This window comes from Electrona antarctica, assembly GCF_951216825.1.
Source record: "Electrona antarctica genome assembly, chromosome: 9".
NCBI classification, from domain to species: domain Eukaryota; kingdom Metazoa; phylum Chordata; class Actinopteri; order Myctophiformes; family Myctophidae; genus Electrona; species Electrona antarctica.
Window position 1 is genome coordinate 25,779,308 of NC_136790.1, and position 13,668 is coordinate 25,792,975.

The 13,668-nt window shown below is 41.6% G+C and overlaps 2 protein-coding genes across 2 annotated transcripts; one reads left to right on the forward strand and one right to left on the reverse strand.

The window, feature by feature from the left end:
- Positions 1-46: 46 nt before the first annotated feature.
- Positions 47-6,965, reverse strand: LOC306930308 (serine/threonine-protein kinase 35-like). The gene is made up of 3 exons (XM_079511193.1): positions 6,240-6,965; positions 4,344-5,068; positions 47-1,468 (listed from the first exon to the last, which is right to left on the reverse strand). The coding sequence occupies exons 1-2, from the start codon at positions 6,757-6,759 to the stop codon at positions 4,356-4,358; spliced, it is 1,233 nt and encodes a 410-aa protein (XP_079367319.1). The 5' UTR covers positions 6,760-6,965; the 3' UTR covers positions 47-1,468; positions 4,344-4,355.
- A 5,181-nt stretch (positions 6,966-12,146) lies between these two features.
- On the forward strand, positions 12,147-13,473 carry LOC306929890 (uncharacterized protein; the record flags this gene model as incomplete). The annotated part of the gene is made up of 2 exons (XM_079510622.1): positions 12,147-12,218; positions 12,455-13,473. Exon 2 carries the CDS (start codon positions 12,496-12,498, stop codon positions 13,471-13,473), a length of 978 nt encoding a protein of 325 aa, XP_079366748.1. The 5' UTR covers positions 12,147-12,218; positions 12,455-12,495.
- Positions 13,474-13,668: the final 195 nt, after the last annotated feature.

Genomic DNA, 13,668 nt, shown 5'->3' on the forward strand with positions numbered 1-13,668 from the left:
AACATTCCAAGCAACTGTAACTTATTAAAAACCATTAGAAGTACAATATTTTCACAGTCCATTTAATACATTTGGAAAAAGTAAAACAAATCAAAACAAACAATACTATCATCTAACTAAAAACTAAAATGCAATTACACTTAATTGGCAATGATTTTTGTTCCACCAAAGAGATCTAAGAAATGAACTTGCCTGAGGAAAAAACATGGAACTATTGATTCAGTAAAGTAAAAGTCTATTCAAAATTACATGTGCATAAAGACATGAGGTAGTATAATACAAAGCCATTTAACGTTGCAGATCCCATTTTATAACAAATCACATTAAATACTTGCCTGGGTTGGCCAAAATGATAGTGTTGAAACATTTGGATATGGGGCAAAATCTCTGTACAGTTGATGTGCAATGATAGTATATTGTTTTTTACCTTCTCTATGCTCCAAACATTTCCATATGGACAGTATTAAAGAACAACAAAAACGCCAGGATTGATTACAACTCACAAAATTACAGTCCATGTAGGCCTGAGACTGCTTTAGTAGGGACTTGTAATACTTTAGAACTGGAAAATAGCTTTGGATTTTTTTAACTAGCAATGCTCCTCTAACATGAGCCAGCTTGGCACTATTAGGCTTATGAAAACAAAATGTAATTTTAACACCTCCACATACTGAAAACGAACCACTTTTTACACTGCAGTTGGAGACCATTTACTGATTATGGAATATTTGCAGAACATACCGATTGGTGATTCTAAGGCACGGTGGGCATAAAGAAAGGGAAAGTAATGGGTGTCAAGGACTTCCCATGATGTCCTTGTATATGTACATCACATGAGCAACATCAGTTACTACAGGAAAAGGTGCTTTTTCCAACGCATCGTGAGCTTGTAGATCAGACTATTTTGGCACCGATGCTGGTGCGCAACCAACTACAAATCAGGCTAAATCCTTGAGGTAATTTATACTTGGGGAATTAGCGCTCCAAGAATCTCCAAAAAGGAGAGCTGGGCAAGATGATACAGACTAGATGCAAAAAGATACACGAAAACAACTGATTTGGGAGTGCACACATGTCTTATTCAAAATTAAAATTTTTATCATTTTTAAAACCACTGTGCAAGTTGAAGTGGCCATGCTTATGATTGAAAAAGATGGGCAACAACCACTATAACAAAATAAAAACATTCACTTAAGACCAACTGTGTCCACTGAGCAGCATAACATGTTCATAACAGTAGATAACAATATTTATGTTTACAACCTTTCAGTCCAAGTTCAACATTCCCTTTATCCAACTGGATATAAACCCACCACCGTAAACATGAGAAACAAATAAGTTATTTTCTAAAAATAACTTAGCATTTAAAAATAACTTAGCATGGCCTTTTGTTGGTTTAAACGTTTTGCGGTGCTCTGTTTGTGGGACACTCAGTCCCTCACCGACAGCTCCAGGAAAGAGGACAGGTCTATGGGAAACACAGAAACAAAGATATACTGGTCAGCAGCAGTGATAAAAAACAGAATTAAGCCAGGCTCACACTACAGGATAATTCCTTACAATTTGTGGAGGGTCATTCCCAGTTCGAGGCTGATCAGAACCAATTAGCTGCCCAGATTATCCTATAGTGTGCAGGATTTTTTTTAAATACTTGCTTGTATCACATTTGTTGTGCTTCACTTAAGTTATTGTGCAGTATCTGCCTGTAATGGTACTTTTAGTTATCTTTCTTTGCGATATAGGAGTGAGTGAAAGAGAATTACTGGCCATCCTGAATAGCCATTTAAACCCACCTAGATAGGTGACCAGGGTCCCCCAGGGCTCTATACTAGGTGTGCTAGTACTTCCCTCTACACACCAACTATTTTGGCCATATATAGCCATTTTCTGCAATGTTTCCCACAGAAAATGTTCATTTGACACCAGGATTGAGTGGATGGATGGATAGATGACAGTAGGATGCTCTATATAAACAAAATAATAAATGTTGCTGGCTCAACCTTGTCTTCTCTCAGCAGCCTGTATGTAAACTTTCAGGCAGATGTGCTGAGTCAGTGAGTGCACATGGCACACTCTGCTGCAGTCCATTATGTCTGACTCATTTGCAGCAGGATCCACTGCAGTGAGCCCCGTCTAGCATACACTGGCACACCCATTGCATGCAGCATGAAAATGCGTGGCTGTACCATTCTCATACCGTTAGAAACAAGTCGGGATGGTGCCCCAGGGAAATCTGAAATTGTGGATATACGTAGCTACAATTCTCACAATAAAATAAAAGCAAGTACAGGCAGGGCCTGTAGTTCAATGTTAAATGTGCCCTTTATCTTGCACAAAGAAAGACAGTGTGCTGAGTCGTGATACTCACATGATTATAGTATAATGTACTTGTTATCACATGTACAACTGATGGTGTGGAAAGTCTGGATACTAATGCCTCAAATATAGGGCTGTTGTGTAATGCATACCGCAGTGTCAAGTTTATAACGGCTATTATTACTTTTATTTGATTATTATTTATTTTCTTCCTTTCAAAAACAACTTTTTGGGGGAGACACCGAGATAGCACCATACCGTCGGCTGTAAAGAGTGATTTATGATAACTCACAATCCATACCGCCTCAGCCCTACTCAAATACCAAAGCTTCAAGGAAAAGAAAGGCACCCTATCATTTCAGGGGTGCTTAAAGTTAAATTTAAACAAAGTGGACAAACATTGGTGGTTAGAAAGACTGGATAATCCTCTGCTAAAGTGTTTGGCAGATGCATTGGGTAAGTGGACAGAATGACGGTGAGCTTGGTAAAAGGTCACAAGTGTAGCTTCACTTCACTAGCTTGCAACCAGTACCACAAGGCCTTTCATGTAAGTCTACCCCATCCCCCACAATGGAATGACATGACACACCTTATGCAAGTAGGAAGACAGCATAATGTAACAGTGAACTTTGCACAGAAAGGATCAACACATTCTCCTGAGCAAAATGGCATGTAATCAAATCATCCACTCCACTGGCAAACACAAACACAGGCATTTTATTGGCCTCGTGCTAGTATAGATGCGTAGTGTGTCCTAGCTTGCTCCGAGGCCCCTTTTCCACCAGGGTTTAACCGGCCGGATTCTTAGTCCATGATCCAGAGCACCAAAATTGGAACGTTAATTATGAGTGGGCAAAACCATACCTATATTATTACCGGTAAATTGTTTTCCACAGTACTAGCTTTTTAATGTTTTAGTGATAACTATCAATTACATGTTTACCTATTCACTCGTGTATATACTGTGAATATAACAAAATGTGTGATAAATATGAAAAGGCTAGTCTAAGGGTTATCATATATTAATTTACTTATATTGACAATATAAACAATTTAATATAGGCATAGTTTAGCCCACTCAATTCATAATTAATGTTCCAATTTTGAAGCTCTGGCCCATGTACTAAGAACCGGGGCAGTTCAACCCTGGTGGAAAAGGGGCCTGAGAGTACACTGTCTGACATGCCAAAAACTGCTGAGTCGATAAAGCTGGTCACGTGATGACTTTTTATAGGTTGTATGCTTGGAAATGGAAAGGCATCATGTAACGAGTCTAACGACGCAATGTGACATAGCTCCGAGTCTGTTTACAAAATACTGTACCCCCTCCAAATGAATATTTCCCCTTTGGCAATGTAAACGTATGTTTTCTCATGCAAATATAGCTCATTTGAATTTAATTGACAGGACTAGTGTGATAATTTCCAGGATGGCTAAATTGCCAAAATAGATATCTTTAGAAAACACATCACAATGTGTTATTCTGTACTAACCCATGGTAAACAATCAGATCATATCAGACTCCTGATCTGTTGCTGATTGGGAATGCGCTTTTATCATGTAAAAAAAAGGGCAGCCATTGTTTTCATTTTAGATACATAAATGGGTCAACCCTGGAGCAACAGCAAAGAGGGAGGAGTTATGATTCCCTCGTGTCATAAAGTGGAAATATTAGATATGTCATAAGTGTCCTACTTCCGTGTTCACAGTCACCTGCTTTTCTGGGGGAACTGATAATCATAACAAACACATCTCAACGAACAGATGGATTGTATTTGTATAGTTCCCTCTGTGCTTGAAACGAAGCAGGTACAGTGGTTCTATGAAAGGAAATGTACATTCATACATTTTAGGGTGTAAAAATGTGAGACTGACTAAACTAAACTGACTGCAGGCTTCTACAAGACTAAACCTAAGCTATGCTTTTAGAATTGTCAATATTAACTGCAAACAGAAGGAAATAAAAGTAGTATGGACACAATATAAGCTTGAAACAAAAACCAGAACAGTCTTTATAAATAGCAAACCTTTGCTGAAGATCACGCAGCACAGGTAACCTGGCCCATTCTGTCCCGCAGCTCAAAGGCATCCGGTCGGTCTTGAGGGTTGGCCGCCAGCATGTCCCGGAGGAGCCTTGTCACACCGTCAGACATGGATGACCTACGTTTCTGAGGGATGTTCAGTACCATCTTTGGGTTCTCTAGAAGAGCCTCCCCTACCGGCACAATTTCGACACCTTGCCGCACATATGTACCCAAGAGCTCCCGTTTGGAATCGGCATCAATGAAAGTAATCCTCTCCAACATGGCCCAGATAATGATGCCCAAGGCAAAGATGTCTGCCTTGGCTGTGTAGTGGCCCTCCCACACCTCCGGCGCCATGAAGAAGTCTGATCCACACGCCGACGACAACCAGCACTTGTTAACGTTGACATTTGTGTTCTTATTCTCACCTTCTTGGCCCTTAGTTCCGAAACCGGCGCAAACTTTACTAAGGCCAAAATCTGCCACCTTCAGGACTGGCGATCCTGACCTTTCTGAGATGAGGATGTTGTCAGGCTTGAGATCCCGGTGGACAACTTTGTTTTCATGTAGGAATGCCACAGCGCTGGTGAGCTGAACCATGAAGCTGTTGTTGGTCGTCGGGTTGGGCCGCCGAGATAAGATGAACTGGCTGAGGTCACCTCCTTCACAGAACTCCATAACAAACCACAGGTAGCAGGGGTCATCTGCACAACTCAGCACTCTTTCTCCTGCAAAAGGATACAGACCAATGTCTCAAAACAACATAATCCTGAAGCAAAAATAAATGTATTTGTGGGACAAGAGACAATACATGGTTTAATTGGGAGAGAAAGATGGTAGCATGTACTGCTTAGAAATGAACATTTATAAGATGCTTAAAGATAACTTTGTAGTGCAGCCTACTTTACCAATACAACAGGATTTTACAATACAGTACAGCCCTTGATTGAACAAAACTTGTTTCATTTGTAATCCTATTCATAAGATGATTAACTTATTGCATTGTTGCTACCTCACATTGCAATTAGCACTGGAGAAAATGCAGACCAACCAGACGAGTTAAATCTCCATTTCTTATTGTTTACTTCCTGTATGTTAAAGGGGCATTCCACTCATTTTCAACATTTCACTATGTCATTAATATACCTTAGAGCTGTTAAAAAAGTAATAAAAAACGTGGAATGCCCCTTTAATATTTGTTTACCCTCCCCCTCTCTTGAAGCTTATCTCTTCTCCAATGTTAAATTATTTTGTATCTGTCCTCAGTGTCCTGGGTTTCCTCCTGCAACAGTGTTGCTTTGATGACAACCATTTTAATTTAAAAAGCTACTTTTGGTCATGGGTGGTATGGTCGACTTAAGTTGGTACTGTAGCCTAGGCCTTTTTGGTTTGTTTAGGCCCTGGGGGATATTTCTAATGTTATTTGAACAGGCTTAACAACACATCTCCCAAAAAAGAGACAACAGAAAGCCAACTATTAGGAGACTATGGCATTTGAACACTGATGCCCATTTCCTGCCAGCAGTGCCAGTCACAATGTGGGACAGCCTGGGTCTCAATTTGTGGGACGCCAGAAAAGTATTGTAAATGAGGGACTGTCGCACGCAAAGTGGGACATCTGGTCACCCTAGCAAGAACAGGTTATGTTAAGAGAAACTTAAAGGGCATTGTTGCCACTGACTGTACTACTATGAATGAGAATGGTGGGGGATTAACTGCGCTCCATTCTAGAGACTAGTACCTATTAGGCCTACCTACCCCCCACTGGCACCAAATCTGCACATCCCCCCCAGTGAAACTTGAGCTCCCCGGGCCGTGACAACAATTCTACATGACATGGGACATTCTTACAAAACAAAACAGCTGAAAAGCACACATTTAACAGGAAGATATGTTTACCTTTCAAAGACGTCTCCACCAACCGCAAATACTGTTTGGATTTCTTGTTCCCGTGACTCATTTTCTGAGCCATGCCGTTTCGTTGTAACACACATTCTTCCAGCTGCACAACGTTCTGGTGGCGTTTCTCCAAACTTGCCAGGGCCCAGAATTCTTGCAGGGCCAACTCGACATTCTCGGGAGCGTCGCATTTAAGCTTCTTTATCGCGACTTTTGCTCCCGATCTGCGGGCCACCGCTTCGTAAACGATGCCGTAGCTTCCCCTACCGACCTCACGCACTATGCTGTACCGGGGCGCGGTGACCCTTCTCTCCGAACTGCCTCCCCTGAAGCCGATGACATCGTCCTCCATCATCATGACACTGTCCTCCGCGTTCCCCACGCTCAGAGATCTCAGGGTGTTCGCCTTTCCCCTTTTCGGCGTGTCCACCACATCTTGTGCTCCACTCTGGTCGCTAGATCGTCTCATGCTCCGACTGAGACTCCGCAATGTCCGCGCGTTGTCCCCGGCACGCTCCATTACTACGTTATATCTTCACCCAGCAAGCCCAGACATGGGGACATGATACATTCTTTCATTGAGGACGACGTAGTGAGTGACCGTGCGTGACCCCCAAACAAAATCACCCTGTTGAATTGCGCGCAATGTTTTGTTGTGGAGCCGGCTGTTACTGCGTGCATTTACACTACCAGGAACAGGAAGACACACGGGGTTGGACTGTACCATTCACCAAACACACAGGGGGTGTTAAATAGATAGTTTAGTAGGTTACGGTTAAAAACATAACCCCAATCTAATCTGAATCTAGCTCTGATCCATAGCCCTAATGCCCGTACATTGAGCTAATCTGAATCAATGTACATGTGTCGCATCCAATGCAAATTCGTGCATTATAAAAATGGTACGGATTTATTTCGTCTTGTTAGTTTTAAAACGTTTTAAAGTCATTTTACAACCTTGGTGAGCATACAGATCCCCACAATATGTAACTGTGTTAGATCATTTTGAAAATGGGTTTTAGCTTCTATTTGTAACCTATGTAATTCACATGTATACCTTTTGTTTTCCTTTTTTTGATATGATATTCTCGACGACAGTCACGACACTGAAAATGAGTTTAATTACTCACTGTAATTTCGAGAATAAATAAAACTTGAATAAATGAAAACAAATCCCAAATATATATTTGGGATCATGATCAGGCTTATAATATCATTTCAAAACGTATGTTTGTATATTCTATTTTAATGGCCCTGATTCGGTCTGCTGAGTGCTGCCTGAGTCCTCGCAAATCGCATCTCACCCCTATCATTGCCTATATGAATGGTTCCGTCTCTCCAGCATGGCCATTCACGTGCTCGCCCTCCCATGCTTGATCCCCATTGGCTGATTTGAGGTGGGGGGAGGTCAACTCTCGTAACAAGAGAGAAGTCTTGTCATCACAGAGTCAGACCAATAGGGTAAAAGAAAAGCCCTTCCCCGTCCAATTTCCACGCCCCTTTCCTGAGCTAGTGGTGATCAGAGCTTCTACAGTCTATGGATCAGACTAGCCATAGTGGTGATAATGTTACGTTAACTTATGTCACTCCACAGAGAGTACATGTTAGAGCTAATTTAAGAAGTCTACAACTCTTTTTTTCTCAAGGTAAGGTTTATTCTACCTACTATCTTGTTTGCTTCATAATAATATTGGTCTTTTACATTTTAACATTTGGAAACGGCCTTAAGTGGTGCAGAGAAAGCATGTAGGAAAGAATGCCATCAGTATGATTGCTGCTTGCCACTGTTCTGTCTGTACCACGTTGGGTTCTTTAAGAGTTTAAGTATGATAATGTACTCGTTTTAACTACAGGATTGAGATCACTATGTTAGCTAAATGTAGCTAAAAACAATGTGTTGCCAGATTCTGCAAGAGAAATAAGCAACCAGGTATATGAAAACAAGCCCAAAATAAGCGGAAATAGCCGATCTACAAGCATTTAACAACACAAATCTTGGCATATGTCCATGGCATAAAATATTTTCAGATGGGGGTCTGCAGACAAATATAATGAAGATAACAGGCTAATGAAACAGAGGAATTAAGAGAAGATGGCACAATTTGTGCTGGGAGAGTTTGAGAGCAAGAGTGTCTGTCCTGTTGTCTTTGTTTGATAGTTCATTGCTTTTATTTTATTTTTTTATTCGTACTCATCTGGAACATTTACATAATTTATCTGTCAATGTTATTTTCATTTTGGTTTGTTTTTTCATACAAAATGCCAAATAAATACAGTAGCCTATTTAAAAAGAGAGAGAGAGATAACAGGCGTTTAAACGATCAAAATAATTATTCTACATTCTCTAATTGTGTAGACTTCTTGTAAATTAAGTAATAATAATAAGGGTCCACTTGGTTACCTACTCTCCATAAACAACTACACTTTAGAAACAAGCCCAAATAATCAACTACACTTTATTTTTGTCAAATACATTTTTATTAACAGGTTATAAATGATTATAAAATTGGTACAGTATACTTTTACAATGTGGTCTTTATCCAGGGAGCTGTTTACAATTGTCTTCTAAGAACACATTACAAACTAGAAAAAGTGCCCCTCGGGGCAGAGGTCTCCACTCTCCACCAGGCCAGGCCAGGTCAGGTTGTGGCCTCCTGGTGGCGCTATAATAGGCCAATGTGAAAAGGGTGCCATTTCTTCATACGCCTTTGATGGCAATTGGATGATTTGAGGCATTTTGTTCCAAAAATGTGTTTTGCAAAAATCAACCTGTTGGTGGCGCTATAACAGGCCAATGTGAAAAGGGTGGGATATATTCCTCAGCCTAGTAAGAAAATGTGTGAAAGATTTCACGTAAATTGCATGCTGTGTTCATGATTTGAGGCTTTTGTTCAAAACGTGGCAATCTTGCAAACTGTGAAAGCCAATTATAGCCAATTAGGATGGAATATGAAATATCGGACAGATCCGACTTGAGCACTTGACCATAGAGATACTGTGTAACGATTTGTGAGATTTTTGGACAGAATCTGGAGGAGTAATATAAAAAAATGTGTTTTACAAAAGTCGGCCTCCTGGTGGCGCTATAAAAGGCAGATGCGGAAAATGCAGGTCAAAGGTTTGTCCTTGGCCTCTAGGGAGTGTGCATGCAACATTTCACGCAGATCGGTGCAGTTTTAGGTAAAAAATGTGAAAAGCTGCCTCATGGTGGCGCTATAACAGGCCGTTCTGGAAAATGTGGGGCAGAGGTTCATCGTTGGCATCCAGGGAGTGTGTGTGTGCAAAGTTTGGCATCGACCGGGTTAACGGTGCCGGAGATTAGCTGGTAACAGACGGACGGAAGGACGGACACACGGACGGAGTGCAAAACATACTCTCTCCCCATGCCTTCGGCCTGGTGGAGACAATAACGCAAGTGCTTACGGTAGTTAATTAAACAGAGAGGACTGGAGTCAATTTGGTTATATTATTTTTAACACTAATTTGGAGCTGTCAAAATCTGACAGACTTTCTGACGGCTATGGCCACGCGGCCACGCCCACCTTTTGATAACGCCCACTTTGATTTCTATAAACGACAGTGACATGCCAGGAGTCATTTTTTTTAACTACAATGTAGTGTTTGTAGAATTATTTACAGTAATCAGACATGATATGAGTCTGACATAACAGAAGGTGAAGGAGTTCAAGTATCTCGGGGTCTTGTTCACGAGTGAGGGGAGGACGGAGAAGGAGATCAGCCGGAGAATCGGAGCGGCAGGGGCGGTATTGCAGTCGCTGTACCGCACTGTTGTGACGAAAAGAGAGTTGAGCCAGAAGGCAAAGCTCTCTGTCTACCGAGCAATCTTCGTTCCTACTCTCACCTATGGTCATGAAGTGTGGGTCATGACCGAAAGAATAAGGTCGCGATTACAAGCGGCCGAAATGAGTTTTCTTCGACGGGTGGCTGGCATCTCCCTTAGAGATAGGGTGAGAAGTCACACAAGAGAGACTCGGAGTAGAACCGCTGCTCCTTCGCCTGGAAAGGAGTCAGCTGAGGTGGTTCGGGCATCTGGTTAGGATGCCTCTCGGGCGCCTCCCTAGGGAGGTCCTCGACGCACGTCCCACTGGGAGGAGACCCCGGGGCAGACCAAGGCGCAGTTGCAGGAAATACATCGACTCACTGGCCTTGGAACGTCTCGGAATCCCCCAGGAGGAAGTCACTAATGTTGCTCTGGAGAGGGAAGTCTGGAGCACTCTGGTGGAGCTGTTGCCCCCGCGACCCGACTTCGGATAAGCCGTTGAAGATGGATGGATGGATGGATAACAGAAGGAAATCCATATTTTGCTATCAGTGTGTACATAACTTAGCTCAGTAACCACCCATGTTTTAACATCCCTGTGAAATGTGTCATGTTTACATGCATGCCATGTGGCTGCCTGCCTGCCTGGCTGGGTGCCTGCCTGGGTGGGAATGAGCACGAAAATAGCATGGTTGTTTTTCACCACCTGTGCGCAACCTAACACACACACGCAACACATTAACTGTATATATGATGATTTCGGGTGTGCCAGTACAGTACAGTAGAGGGACCCCCACACGGTAACTGTCATTTCTCAACCGTTTCGGACATGGGGCGGTTTGCCGGAATCAGCCCGGCCCCTGGGCGCGTTCCTGGGGGTCTGGAACTTCTGGGGACCCACACACAGATTTGCACCACTCACTTCACACAGGTGTGATTTTTAAATGGTGAATGATAGACAAGTAAGCTATGTAATGTATTTATTTATGATGGGGCTTCAGTCTTATTAACAGCTGATAACTCCTGTCCTTCCCGGCATACTGCACAGGTATATGAATTATTTGATTAACCACAAATAAGAAACAACACGTTTAGGCATCTTTTTTTGGGGGGGGATTTCGTTTTTATAGAATATATTTTTTATAGAATATATACTGCCATATATCAATGCTAACATTACCATAGAGATGAATTATTGTTTCCTTTTTTCCCTCTCTCTCAACAGCAGTATGTCACGACACCACTGCAGTGTCCCTTGCTGCTCGAACACCTCCGGCAAAAAACCCCATTTAAGCTTCCACGAGTTTCCAGTGAATGAAACAATACGTGCCCAATGGGTGCAAGCGATCAAGAGGGATGAGGGACCTAATTTTAGAATAGCTCGTGGGTGCACCTTTGTGTGTAGTGAACACTTTGATCCAGGGAATCTAAAGAGGTTAGCCAAACCAAATGGGCGAACTTACATTAAACGAGGTGCAGTGCCGTCAAGATTCCACTGGAATGAATGGGGTAATTGACAGACAACAATATTGTTATTTTAAGGTTGGGTGATATTGCTTAGTTAAATAATAGGTGTAAATACTGGTAGCTCTATATTCTGATAGTACTCATTGCAGTGTTTGTTAAGTAACTCCCTGTCACTGCAGCTCTTTTGGTAACCTAAATGCATTTTCAGATCGGGACACCAATTTTATCCAATGGAACTGGAACACTATACAATTTAAGCTGAAAAATCTGTTCTCAATCCTGAAATTGGTAAACATACCTGATAATGTATTTTATATTAATTAAAGAGATGAAGAGACATTATATCAGAATTTAGAGCTTTAACCTTGTCACAAAAAACATTTAGTTTTAACAAAAATAATATCACTTACCCTATACCTCAACATATTTATATTTATTTGAATTACATGAAGAAACAAATAATGTTTTTTATTTATAAATCATTTTTGACATATCTTATCTTATCTTAGTGATATATTTTTGGCTAGAAAAAATGATTAACAAAAATGTATCATCGCTATAACATGTGTAATTTTTTTTTTTACTTCTAGGGAAAAAATCTCGGAAGTCAGTTTACCAGCGGACACAAAAGCCCCTGTGTACAGTCCAGCTGACACAGGACACCAGAGAGGACAGTGGACGGGGGGCGGTACAAACTGCAGAGCATGATTATGACTTCCATCCATCTCCTGGTTAGTATTACAATACATACTATATAAAAGCATGTTTTACAAAAAAGATACATGGCAGTTAATTTCAAAAAAAGAAAGAAAGTGAAAAATGATTGAATGGTTGAATATTTGACAGTTTATTGCAGGTGATTTATGTTTACTTACTTATTGTGTGTGCACAAAACTTGGGTTTAGTGGATAGGATTTTAAAATGTATAGATGGATTAGTGATATGTATGCTTTTTCTTCCCCTTAAGCTAAACTGGACACTGTCGCTGGCCGAATACAGGAGCTGGAGATGAAAGTTGTAATGCTGGAAATGGAACTGGAGCAGCTGAAAATGGATGTGCCCCTGATATTCCAGTATTGTGTCACAGATGGTGACTTCCGTTATTACACGAGATTCAGCTCAAAGGAGGTATTTAATGTGTTTTGGGAGTCAATTGAGCCATCTGCTTCAAGGCTAATCTACTGGACTATGGCACAGCGAACACAAGATGTTCCTACCCCTATCCCTCATCGCAAGCACCCCCTCATTGATGAGTTCTTCATGTTCCTCTGTCGTGTTGCAACTGGGCTTCATGAGAGAACCATGTCAACCATTTTTAAGGTCAGCAAGTCCACAGTTAGTCGCGTCATCGTAACGTGGACTAGCTACCTTTTTCTGGTTCTTGGCTCACTGCCCTTGTGGATGACAAAAGAGCAAGTGCAATCTACGATGCCTGACAAGTTCAAGCTTTATTGTCCTGAAGTCAGAGTTATTATAGACTGCACTGAGATACGCTGCGAAACGCCATCGTCCCTCTCACTACAGTCGGAAACCTTTTCCAACTACAAGAACCACACCACCTTTAAAGGGCTGATTGGGATCTCTCCATGTGGGGCAATCACGTTCGTCTCAAAACTGTACACTGGCTCCATTTCAGACATCGAAATAACTCGAAAATCCCAGCTGTTACAGTTACTTGAGCCAGGAGATGGAGTAATGGCTGACAAGGGTTTCCTGATAGGGAAGATGCTTTCTGACGTTGGGGCAACACTCATCATCCCTCCACTGAAGAAATCAGCTCAGCTCAGCGCAGAGGACACCCACAAGACCCAGGAGATTGCCCGTCTGAGAGTTTTGGTAGAGAGGGCCATACGCAGAGTGAAGGAGTACCATATTTGGGATACACTTGTTCCGCTGACTATGACCGGTTCAGTGAATGAGTTGTGGAGCATATGTTGTATCATGTCTAACTATCAGGGGCCTCTGGATGTCAAAGGCCATGTCTGAAGCCACCTCTCATAGATATTAAAAAAAATAGATGCCAAAAGGGGCTACTGCCACCTCTTAACCCATTAACCCACCTGAGGCAGATTCTAAAAAAAAAAAAAAATCTAAATCCTAAACATTTTCTGAAAAACCTTTCTATGCTCAACTTTTTTCATGTCAAGGACCCCCAGAATTATCTGTATTTGGCTGCAGATT